The sequence below is a fragment of the Ostrinia nubilalis genome, chromosome 20 (genome assembly GCF_963855985.1).
Source record: "Ostrinia nubilalis chromosome 20, ilOstNubi1.1, whole genome shotgun sequence".
NCBI lineage: Eukaryota > Metazoa > Arthropoda > Insecta > Lepidoptera > Crambidae > Ostrinia > Ostrinia nubilalis.
In genome coordinates, this window is record NC_087107.1 from 6,581,869 (window position 1) to 6,594,049 (window position 12,181).

The following is a 12,181-nucleotide window of genomic DNA, read 5'->3' on the forward strand; positions in this document are numbered from 1 at the left end:
TAACGCGATCAAAAGATACAGCAGTTTATACCGACACCTTAGACGAATTTCCGTCACACGCTAGGGAATCAAAACCTACAAGGTACTTCCTGTGAACTCAGAATCTTGAAATTCGGCACGAAGCAACGTTATATAGTACAGATAAAGGAAAAATTGCGAAAATGATAAATTTGAAGTTATATAAAATTTAAAATATTATTTTTGCTTACATGACATAAAATATTTTTTTAATAATTATAAACTTACTACCTACCCTTTTTCACATGAACGCGTAGAAATTCATATCAAACACTTCTTAAATCTAATTGCCTCTAAACTGTGAGAAATTCTAAATCAACGCAAAAATTCAAAACGCTGAGGTAGGTACCTACCTATAATGCAAATATAGGAAAAATAAATAAATAAAGAATAATCATACCGCATATTTTGAAATTCGCCACTACTCGCAACGGAATCAAGTAAGTAATTTGATTTAATACGTCATAAATTGTAAACCGCTACGTTTGTACGGCGGAACCCTCGGTGTGCGAGCCCGACTCGCACTTGGCCGGTTTTTTATTTAAATGTGGGCTTATAATACGCTGCTCATAATAGTATTTTTCAAAGTAGTTTTTGCATTCGAAACACTTCATTAAAGTTCAAAATACCGCTCAGTATAAAAAAAGCATTTGCCAAATATTTAAAAAAATGCAGGACCTAACGTGACACTCAATCAAATATTAGGTCGCTCAAATATTATGAAGCTTCTCATTTTGTATTTTAAGGAACTCAATTTTTTTTTGTAAGTTGCTATTCTTTTGATTTTTCGTCACTCGCACTCAGTCGCTCACTTAGTAATTCTTTAGCCCACATTAATTATTTTTGACACTTACAACATAAATTTACAGTCACTCGTTTAAATACTACCCTTTTAGTAATAATGAAGTCATTATAAAATTCTATAATATAAAAGCTGAATGTCAATTTTGTTCAATTTTAGTAATGATAAGTTAGCTTGTGTAATAACAAGATGTTATTTATAATAAATATTTTATTAATTACTTGAACTTCTTTTTTCCAATACACACCGTTTTTTATAAACCTTTTATTCTACCTATTTAATCTACATATTAAACATGGAAGTAATTTCTTTTTACTAAATTTTGAAAACTCATTTAATCAGTTTTTTCATTCAAATTAGTTCCTATGTACCTATTTTATAAGTAAAACTCCACAATGTGAACTTATGGTAACTCATTTATGAAGTACGTAATTATAAAACAAATTAATTAATAACTATTCACAGAAAATTGTATCATGAATGAAGCCTGACTGCCTGAACACGAGAATACCTACTTCACAGCTTTGTTATACAGGGTGTCAGTAAAGTATAAATAGAAGTAATGACCTTGTTAAAATACGAATATGTAACTATCTAATTATACGCAAATAGCCTGTTATTGTTAACGACCCTGTATAATTATACACTTATTGATAATGCCTCAAAGATGTAGATAACGGATGGAACTGGCGTAACTTATCAGTCTTATTTTTGGTAGCCTTGTGTGAAGTCATTAGGATTCTTGCGGCAATGCCAAAACTATTATAGATCTAGTAACCATATTCAATTTTAAATTACAGTTTAATAATAATTCGTACTTAATTAGAATTTATAAAGATGTCTTTTAAGCCAGTGACTCACGTTTTATTTGACATGGATGGTTTAATTCTGAGTAAGTTATGAACTTAATTTATAATTAAATAAGTTTTGTAGTTATTTACTACGTTATGCATTTATTATATTTACTTAATTTTATTTTTTTAGACACAGAAGAGTTGTATACTATCGGTTTCCAAGAAGTGGCTTCAAGATTTGGAAAAACGTTCACATTTGAATTAAAAAGTAAAATAATGGGGCAGCAAAGTCGGGAGTTTGCTGGCTCTATCATAGATGAACTGGGGCTTCCTTTGACTGTCGAGGAGTTTCTAAAGGAAACGAGGATTATATTCGAGAAGTTGTTTCCTATTTGCAAAGTTATGCCTGGTAAGCATTGCCGACAAAATTTCCAATATCTGTTGACCTTGAAATCACTTACGTTTATTTTACTAAAGTAAGTAGTTAAAGCACCAAGAAATTTGTTTTAGGGGTAGAAAGACTAATCCGACACTTGCACGACAACAATATTCCAATTGGGCTAGCTACTAGCAGCAGTAAAGAAACATACGATTTGAAGGTGGCCAAGCATCAAGAGTTGTTCGATTTACTCACGTATAAAACGTGGGGTTCCTCGGACCCTCTAGTCAAGAGAGGGAAGCCAAACCCTGATATATTCCTCGTAGCCGCAGAGAAATTCCCTGATAATCCACCACCAGAAAAGGTATGTATATCAAACAAACTGCACGTCGTTATTACCTGAGAATCGAACCCAGAACCTCCGAGTGTCACTATTTATAACAGTAGACCCAGAAAGCTCCCTTGTAGCATACATAACATAATACGTAAAGGTAGTATTAGCATTGGTCGCAATACACGTATTATATATCTAAAACTTGGGTCCCCTAACGTTTTATGGAAAGCCATTTCATCAGATGACTATACCTTAAGTCCATAATCGGACTAACGGCACATGCACCCTGAAGCTTGGTTACATCATTCATTGTTATTGAATAATCAGGTCGATTCATAGCTGCAATTTTTTAACGAAACTGGGGACAACTACACAAAGTAATGTGACTAACTTACCCGGTATATTCAGATTGAATGATTCCAACCCTTAAACGCGCGAACTAAATCGTAATAGTTTAGCCGCCAGTTCTAATGACATCTTAAAACGTTCCAGTGTCTCGTGTTCGAAGACTCCCTTAACGGCGTGAAGGCAGCACGGGCGGCGGGCATGCAGGTGGTTATGGTGCCTGACCCGAGGCTGGACCGCGCCCGCGCTTTCGAAGCCACCATCGTCCTGGGCTCCGTGGAGGAATTCCGACCGGAGGACTTTGGGTTGCCGCCTTTTAGCCATTAGCATTTTGCAGCTTACGATTTTTTGGAAGGCAGAAACTTGAAGAAACAAGCAAACTAAGTGGCGCCATCTACCTCTAGCGTTTTAGCTAACTAATGATTACGATAAAATTGTAAATTAACAAAACATCTAAACATATTTTGGCTTTAGTGCTTGTAGAGAGTTTGTGTGAAATAAATAGTTTCTAAGTAAAATACAAGACATTTTCTTTTGTAGATTTTATTTCCAGAGAGAGCAGGCATCAAATGCCCTTTGACTAGGTAATTCATTAAAGTAAATTAAATACAGTTACTGTACAACTCAAGTATTTGAAGTTCGCAGGTACTCCTTTATCACAATAATCAATCTATGACGTAATTAGACAAGAACAAAGCATCATAATAATAAAGCTCACAAATGGAAGCTCTGAAGTAGATACATGTATACTAACCAAAGACTTCTAGGTACTGCTAGACAGAATATGCTGTACATTGCCCATTTACAGATCAACAAGTAAATTAGTTTATAAAGTTAGTTATACAAATAATACTCTTGTATGTCGTGATATGTCCGGTTTTATCCCTCGATAGTTTAATTCCGAACAACTTGTCTAGTGGTAGGCAGAAGTCTTTGGTTTCAACAAAATGTTACAAGTGATTCAATGCACAAACTTTTTGCGACAGGTGCTTTAAAATTACTAAACAAACTATAAACAAGTTAGTATTTGTTTAATACTGGTTAGGTAAGGATTGTTAACAAGTTCCTACCCCAAAGTTTACAGTTGGATTTGTGACTTCTTTGTGGACAGTAATAATATGAATATAAAAACATATAAAAGACTTTCTGTAAGTACTCATGGTAAAATTCATAGAAAATTAAATGTACATTTATGCAAAAAAATTACTGTGTACTAAGTACAAATATAATTATTGCACTAAAAACATTATCTCCATATTAAAAATATATTATTACCTTAAGAACTGTAAGGAGGTAGACCAAACAGCTCTGGCTGGAATTCTTCTAAAGACTTGAGGACCAATGTGGCATCCTTCAGCTGTTCAGGGTCCACCCGAGGGTCTGGGACTACCACCACTTGCATATTTGCTGCCTTTGCTGCTTTGATACCGTTGACTGCATCCTCAAATACCAAGCACTGAAATGATCATATAAAACTGCTTTATCATGAGTGGAATACAACTGTCTGACAAATCTACAATCCAATTTATAAAGTGGATGTGTTTAAGAGACTCGATCACTTAATATTTTGCAAACCATAAACTCCTGATGAAAATAAGAATAAATTCTCTTTCTGTTGAACTCTCAGGAATTGCTGGTGAATTTTTTTTAGTTAAAATATGTCACATTAGCTTACCTTTTCAGGTACTGGTTTTTCAGGGAATTTAGAAGCACAGACTTGGAAAATTATGGGGTCTGGCTTTCCTTTGGTAACTTCTGGGTCTGATTGCCCCATGGTAAGATGGTGGAACAAGCCAAGTATTTCTTTATGGTTCTGCATCTTTAATTCCACACTTTCTTTGCCTGAGCTAGTGGCTAATGCGATGGGTACACCATGTTTGTGTAGGTGTTTCACCAACTTTTCAGCTCCTGCAAGAAAAATAAGGTTTATGTTTAAAGAGATAAAATGTTGAATGTAATTATCAAGAAGGTACAGAAGAAAATTTGTCAAAAAATATTTCATTATTTCGGAAAGAATGGAGATCGCATCGTTTGAAATATTAATTGAATAGGTACTTTACAAAAATAAGATATTGTATTTTTATTGGTAAATAAAATGAGGCAAGAGTCTAGCATACCTGGCATAAGCTGTACAGTAGGAAATAGTACCTCATTGATCTTGCTACATTCATTCATGAATTCTTCTTTAGTTATAGGTAGGTTCAAAGTCTTAGTGATTTTTTCTGCGCACTCATGGCCTTGAAATCCCAATAGGGTTGACTTCAGTTCCCACGTGAATTCTTTACCATACTTAGCACAAACTCTCGTGAAAGATTCAGTGTATAATATTTCAGAATCTGAAACAGGAAGTAGTAGACTATGTTACTTTAATTAATTTAAAATTACGCAATCCAAACAAATACGCGTGCGTAGTTTTCGTGCTTACATTTTGAATTAAAACTTACCTAGAAGTAGACCGTCTAGATCAAATAACACGTGAGTTACCTTTTGAAATTGCATATTGCCGGATTTATTATGTTAAAAAGCGTAATTAAAATGATTTCTTGAAAATTATACCTACTGTAATTTCTTCACCAGTATCGCTGTTCACAACAGCTGATTGAAATTGAATTTGTCAATGTCATTGTCAAAAATGACATAAACTTGCAACTTTGGTCCGAAAAAAATTTACATGCGGGTTAGCGGTCCGCTACGTTGATTAAAAAACAGATTTTTAAACCGTTTTGTCCCATTTAGTCCCTGAAAGACTATTTTTAAATTTTTATAGTATTTAATCAAATGAAATTTTCAGTCTATAATCACTAAAAGATAGTGTTCTGCGTGCAAAGGAAAACTTTCAAATCGCAATTCCGGATTTCCGGCATTTGAATCTGAGAGTTGCCTCATATACCTATGTTGATTTCAGACTTTGTCCCCATTTCCCCGTTTTGAATTCTGAAAAATCCTGAAACATGGTGTTATCACTTATCGAAAGGAGTAGGTACTTCTGTGAATTTAGAAACCCTATACCCTATACAAACTTTGGATCCCCGTTTCAGTAGGTACTAATATCTAAATCAGCTAGAAATACATAATAATATTTCTTTCAGGTAAGCTACATGAGTACCTAACTGTGGGAACAAGAGGTGGGAATAGTCCCGTTATGAGTACCTACCTAACTGCGATAATAATTTTATTCGTCACTAGCGGCCGCCCGCGACTTCGTACGCGTGGATTCCGTTTTACCCCCTTCATCTATCTTACGCGCTTTAGATTTTTTCATACAAATGTTTTTTCCCGCTAACTCCCGTTCCCGTGGGAATTTTGCAATATCCTGTTGTAACTAAACTTAAAGTTTACTAAGGTACCTGCATGCCAAATTTCAAGCGTCTAACTTAAGCGGTTTAGATTTTTCATACAAAAGGATTTTCCCGCGAATTCCCGTTCCCGTGGGAATTTCGAGAATTCCTTGTTGTAACTAAGCTTTAAGTTTACTAAGGTACCTACATACCAAATTTCAAGCGTCTAACTTAAGCGGTTTAGATTTTTCATACAAAAGGATTTCCAAGCTAATTCCCCTTCCCGTGGGAATTTCGGGAATTCCTTGTTGTAACTAAGCTTTAAGTTTACTAAGGTACCTAAATGCCAAATTTCAAGCGTCTAACTTAAGCGGTTTAAATTTTTCATACAAAAAGATTTTCCCGCTAATTCCTGTTCCCGTGGGAATTCCTAAGTATACTATAACCTGCCCAGGAGTATGAAGAATAATTGTACCAAGTTTCGTTAAAATCCACCGAGTAGTTTTTGTTTCTATAAGGAACATACAGACGGACAGACAGACAGACAGACAGACAAAAATTTTACTGATTGCATTTTTGGCATCAGTATCGATCACTAATCACCCCCTGATAGTTATTTTGAAAATATATTTCATGTATAGAATTGACCTCTCTACAGATTTATTATAATATAAGTATAGATCAAAAACATTGACTTTCTTAAAAAGTTGGTACCTACCTAAGTAAGTAGTCAACTAGTCATCTTATACTAATCTATGTAGTTCAGATGGCTAAAACCAGTCATGGCAAGCGAAAAGTCGCGGTTCGATTCCCACCTTAGCAGTTCTGTTTTTTGTTACAAATGTAGAGTTTGGAATTTTGGATGATAGGTAGATATATTTAACAATTACTACTTTCTTAGTCTTTATTAGTTGTTTCTAGACATTAACTAGCTGGTCAATCAGCCCCTCGCTACCTGCATAGAGCGGACAGCACTTGCAGAACCCCTACACCCTACAATACACACAATCACAGCAATCCTTTAATTTGAAATACCTAGTTAACGCAGGGGAATTCTAAAAAAGTCTGCTCAGAACCCTACTTATAAGGACCAACCTTACTTTTAAATAAATAACACCGGTCAACAAAAAAAAATTATTTTTTTGCGCATGGATTTTACTTATTATATTATGATTATATAAGCAAATGTATATAAAAAAGTGCGATTACAAATCGAAAATATTTGCTTTTTAAAAAGTTATAGCGATTTGAATTTTCCATCTTCATAGTAGAATGTCTCTAAAGATGCACGTCACATTCTCATTGGGATATATTTATAAATAATTATGGGGGCTTATTCGCAAGAACAAGGGGCACGCTTTCATCAAAATATAGTGGGATTTGAGAAACGACGTTACCAAGGCCAGTATACTGAAAGCATGATAGGGTTAGATTTTCATGAAAAAAATCTTCTATGGAACATGACAGGAAATTGGAATTTTTCATTTTTAATACATATTTGGACTTTATTTAAATTTTTCTTTTGTGAGAATGAATCTTAAATGGATGTTTGTTATGTTTTAATAATTAGAAAGAATGAAAGAAAGGAAGAAAAAAAAATATTTGGCAATAAATTAAATCATCTCTATGTTCATGTTTCATACATTCATTGATATGAATTTTTCTATTTTTTACACATAAAAGCAAATTCAGAACAATTTTTTGTTGTTATTCTTGTTTCTAGGTTATAAAGCAATAAAAATAAGCTATGCATAACCCGTGCGCAAAAATACTGTAGACAGTTGTAATTAACTGATTATTTTTAAGTGCTACTGGTCAGCGTAAACAATAAATGCCGAGAAGAAACGCACGCGGTGCAATCAGTAGCCACGTTCTGTACACGCTGTTTTGACCGATCCATACCAATGTGATTTACTATTTTAAATTATAGGAAGATTTAAAAGAATTGTTTTTCTTAATATCACAAACTATAAACCTATTTTTCATGCTCTTGTATAAAACTTGTGATTTATAGCCTTCTCATTTGCATCTTATTTACCAGTTGCAACTTCCATACCTTAGAGGTTGAATGGAAAACCTATAATAAAAAGCTAAAATTAAAACATGAGAAGGATAATTAAGTTGTTACCTACTTGATAGCTTGAATATTTTTTCTTGGAAAGTCCGAGCGTTTCTCTTGACCAAACAAACATTGCATAGCGGACTCTATCTTAGTATAGCTTATTGCGCCAGTAAATAAATAGGGCTCTTAGATATGACTGACATGTCAAATTGTGGGGCAGGGTTGCTGTGACCACACATTGAACTAAATACACCAGCCTTGGTCTAATTTCATAAATGATTGTCACAATCGGGCCCTTCCCGAGGGCTTCATTAAGTCAATCAAAGCAGCGGCGTTGCGTGGAAGAAAGTCGGACAAAGTAATCTAGTCATGTGTGGGCATGAATACTACTGTTCGATATCCAAGATCCATAGTTATTAATTCTTGGATGTAGAGCGTGAAACGGCCGGGCAAAGCAAGAAGTATGTAGGTATATAGAGGCGCTGCGAGCCGGCGGCTTCAGTCGCTAGACCCGAGCCTCACGCGCCGGCTGCTCGCCTCTTTGCCGAACTTACGCCGGGGACGGATCGAGATAAAAGGAATTCCTGTGTGATGTTAGTAAACAAAAAGTGGACAAATAAAAAGTTAGGCGTGTACCCTCAGTCGTCAGTCTTCCCCTGAACTTTAGCTGGCAACCATGTCCCTTCCGGGAGTTTTTCTTTTTTCACATTACATGGAAAGCTTTTGGGTAAGTCTCTTTTTGTATTAAAAGCGAGACTATATCTATTTTTTTGCAGAGATTTGATTATTATTAATAGCATTAAATTCCTGTATCTGGTAATTCTAAGTTTTAATTGTGTTACATGTATTTCCACTTAATGATCCGCACGTTTAGCTTAAATTACAAACTCACCGGCGTTTTAAAGAATGATTTGAAAAACTTTTATGCAATACGTGATGGGTAAAATAAAAAATATAAGCATAGAGTTTTGCTTGAAGACTTGTTAAAAGGTAGATCCGCATACAAAAATGGAGCTATAGCGTAAAGTGTCTGGAGTTACGGCTGCAAGTGGAAAATATACATTATTCAGACATTTTTCTTGTGAATTACGAAGCGCTACACTCGAGATTGCGTGTTTTGGAAGCGTTGTTCAGCGATTTATTTTTTATATTTATTGTGATAAACGGGAGATCAAACGTTTGTAAGTGGACAAATAAGTAGAAACGTTTAGACGTCTCGTTCGATAAATTTTACCTGATAATGTGGTTTATGTTATGGTAGGGCAAGCTATGTTTGGAACGTGAATACCTAAGTGCTCCTGAAAAGAGCCTAAGTGTTTCCATAAATAATTTAAATTTTATGTATGTTTTGTAGAGCTGGTGCGGTTGCATACATTGTTGCACTAATCAGCATGTTAATTTAGGAGCACAATTGAGCAAACTCAGTTAATCATCCGTGACTGCACGCTTCGACTGTTCCCTGAAGATCACCACTTCCTGGGCCAGTGTTAATTGTTTAGCACGTGACCTTTACTGCAAATGAAAATACTTAGGATTGGCCTATTATTTTCTAATATAGCTTCATTTATCGATTTCCTGATGGAAATACATGAAATTTATTAAATTGTAAGCATAAAAGCATTGAACGTAACTATGTAGGTAAGTCGTTTAAATTTAATTTCGCATTTATTTGTTGTTGCCATAATATTTTAAAAGCTCCAATATTTTTCTTGTGTTTGCAATGGGATAAAAAATCTACAAGTATTTTATAAAGTCTGAAGGCAAATTAGGCACACGTTTCCGCGATGCCCTTCAGCAGTTTCATCATTGCCATTATGTTCTTTCCTTGATAGAGTTTTCCTCCTGTTGCATTTGGCAACTAGGCAAATATCCATGCCAACCAAGGACTTTAAGGTCGTCGAGTGACCATAAGAACCTATGTACTCGTAGGTACACTTGTAGAACAAGTGTACCTACTATTCATGGATAATTATAGCCACATCTCAAAATTTTATATTTATTTACAGGTAAATTCCAACGTTTCGTTTAACGTCTTGAAACTGAATCTGAAAATTAGCTGCTCTAAATCAAATAAAGATTTTAAACGCGGATACGGTTTCAGTTAGATCAGTTTTACCCTTTTCCTGATATATTTACAGTATTAATAGCAATTAAACGTTAGCCACTAAAAAGTCTACCTATTGGTCAATTTCAATCTTGGTTATAAAGTATTTACTATAAAGTAAGCTAAAAAATATATGAGTAAAGTTTTGCAAACTTTTAACGAGGTTCAGGACAGGATACTAGGTTACTTTTTCAGTATCCTGAAAACCTGGCACTCTATGTAAATAAAAAATACTTAGATACTGAAAAAATAGGTTTATGGATGTAAATTAGCCCAAAAAGTCAAATCACGCATGTCGGTAGGCGTGGCGCTGCGTCCAGCCTGCGCGTGCGCCGCGCGGCCGCTCGCCCGCGACGTTGAATATTCAGTATTTGTTCACTCATCGCGATGTATTAATATTCAAACGGTCGCTAACTCCTGCCTCTGATTCAAGGTTAATTTTTTGCCTCATAATAATTAAGAATAATTGCGAACGACGTTTAAGCGTAAAAAGATAGCTTCGAAAAAAAATCGATGTAACTAGTCCAGCGCATACTCGTTCGCTACAATGTTCGTGATGCGCAAGAGCGGCCGGTGCAATATTGAACACTTGGACTGAATACGAAAACGCTTAGATAGGAGAACTGCTTTTTCAAAACCTGTAATTTACAAAGCAAGGCAATTTAGTCTTTGTTGGGCTAGCATTGGAATCCATAATGCAATTCTTATATCTCATCCCCAGTGAAGAGGTTAGATAGTAAATTGGTTAATTTATAGTAGTTCTGACACGAAAAAAGTCCCCTTCTGCAGCCGAGTCATTAGGTGAAATCGGCGCGTATTTATTCGAAATAGGGTGGCCGTGTTACCGAAGAAATAAAAACTAGTTCTCACGTGTAGGCAGCCGTGTAAAATAGTTCTTGTAACCGGATGACTGTGGTCAGCAAGTACGCACTTGGACTCGTATTACTCAACAAAATCTAGCTTTAGTTCCGCAGCACCGCTGCATCTGTGTTTACTTTTAATTACTTTCGTCGACCCACATACGCGATATCAAATGCATGCTGCTTCAGCAAACACGGGTATTTGGCTCTATTAACTAATATCAAAACTGATAACGAAGCTATGTTTAGTCCGTGACACGAAAACGACGAAAAGTGCAGATAAAGCTTAGGTATGATTTTAAACTCGGGTAAATACTTTCAAACTAGATCGATGAGCCTTTTACGATAGATAAGTATACCTATAATGTGCACAGAATGGACTACCTCAATAATTAATACTAATAAAATAATGCCTGAACTCTATGGCAATCACAAAAACATGGCAGATTAGAGATTCATAGGAAACGCCGCGAGCGTTCTAGGTATCTAATTCGATTTGGACGCACGCATGTCAGCATAGCAAGTGGACGAAAAAATTCGTGTGTCAGTTGATAGGTTGTAAAACTACCCCATTTGTATGATAATTGATTGGATCAGGCAGCTCGTAAACCTTCCTTGCGCTAAGCCGAGCACGTTTACTGCCATGGCTTGGTGTAGAAAAAATATTTCGAAGGTCTGCTTCAATGGTGCGCTCGCGCATGTAAGGCGTTCGCCTTGAACCTGAACCAAGGACAGACCTTTTTGTTACATTACATTAGTTACGCAGATAATATTTTTTAGTTTATGACTAATGGAAGTTACGTGTTTATCGTTTCGTTTCGCTAGGTAATCGCGTTGAAATATTTATAAAAGATGTTTTGTTTGCTGATAGTGTTGATTTAGAACGTAAGTCGTAGTTACTTTTCTGTGTAAGTACATCAAAAGGTTTGAAAAGTGAGTAAGTAATGCTTCCTTCCACGCTTCAATGAAAACTGTTCTAGTTTGTGCTTTACGTAACCACATCGCGTGACGTGTTTATAAAATTACATTGTAATACTTAGTTAATTTTATAATTTTCGTTCTAAGAAAATAATTTCTCGAGTAAGATATTTATGTATCCTATAAAAAGCGTGTAAGTGTGAGGAATGTTTAATATATTGCGCTCGCAATCAACGTAACACCGGCTAGCCGATCTTGAGAGTAAGAATACCCGTGGATGCTCTAGA

The 12,181-nt window shown here is 35.4% G+C and overlaps 2 protein-coding genes across 2 annotated transcripts; one reads left to right on the plus strand and one right to left on the minus strand.

The window, feature by feature from the left end:
- Positions 1–1,225: 1,225 nt before the first annotated feature.
- Positions 1,226–3,152, plus strand: LOC135081743 (probable pseudouridine-5'-phosphatase). Its single transcript, XM_063976528.1, has 4 exons — positions 1,226–1,712; positions 1,805–2,023; positions 2,125–2,357; positions 2,820–3,152. Exons 1-4 carry the CDS (start codon positions 1,658–1,660, stop codon positions 2,997–2,999), a joined length of 687 nt encoding a protein of 228 aa, XP_063832598.1. The 5' UTR covers positions 1,226–1,657; the 3' UTR covers positions 3,000–3,152.
- A 69-nt stretch (positions 3,153–3,221) lies between these two features.
- LOC135081742 (pseudouridine-5'-phosphatase-like) lies at positions 3,222–5,238 on the minus strand. Its single transcript, XM_063976526.1, has 4 exons — positions 5,117–5,238; positions 4,790–5,008; positions 4,348–4,580; positions 3,222–4,128 (listed from the first exon to the last, which is right to left on the minus strand). Exons 1-4 carry the CDS (start codon positions 5,169–5,171, stop codon positions 3,949–3,951), a joined length of 687 nt encoding a protein of 228 aa, XP_063832596.1. The 5' UTR covers positions 5,172–5,238; the 3' UTR covers positions 3,222–3,948.
- Between the last annotated feature and the right edge of the window lie 6,943 nt (positions 5,239–12,181).

What these genes read in the sequence shown, in the direction of transcription:
- LOC135081743 (XM_063976528.1), top strand. Translation starts at nt 1,658, where the DNA reads ATGTCTTTTAAGCCAGTGACTCACGTTTTATTTGACATGGATGGTTTA. An exon ending in CATGGATGGTTTAATTCTGA is followed by an intron (nt 1,713 to 1,804) that starts GTAAGTTATGAA and finishes TTATTTTTTTAG; the next exon opens with ACACAGAAGAGTTGTATACT. An exon ending in ATAATCCACCACCAGAAAAG is followed by an intron (nt 2,358 to 2,819) that starts GTATGTATATCA and finishes AAAACGTTCCAG; the next exon opens with TGTCTCGTGTTCGAAGACTC.
- LOC135081742 (XM_063976526.1), bottom strand. Translation starts at nt 5,171, where the DNA reads ATGCAATTTCAAAAGGTAACTCACGTGTTATTTGATCTAGACGGTCTA. An exon ending in TACTGTACAGCTTATGCCAG is followed by an intron (nt 4,581 to 4,789) that starts GTATGCTAGACT and finishes TTTTTCTTGCAG; the next exon opens with GAGCTGAAAAGTTGGTGAAA. An exon ending in AAAAACCAGTACCTGAAAAG is followed by an intron (nt 4,129 to 4,347) that starts GTAAGCTAATGT and finishes TGATCATTTCAG; the next exon opens with TGCTTGGTATTTGAGGATGC.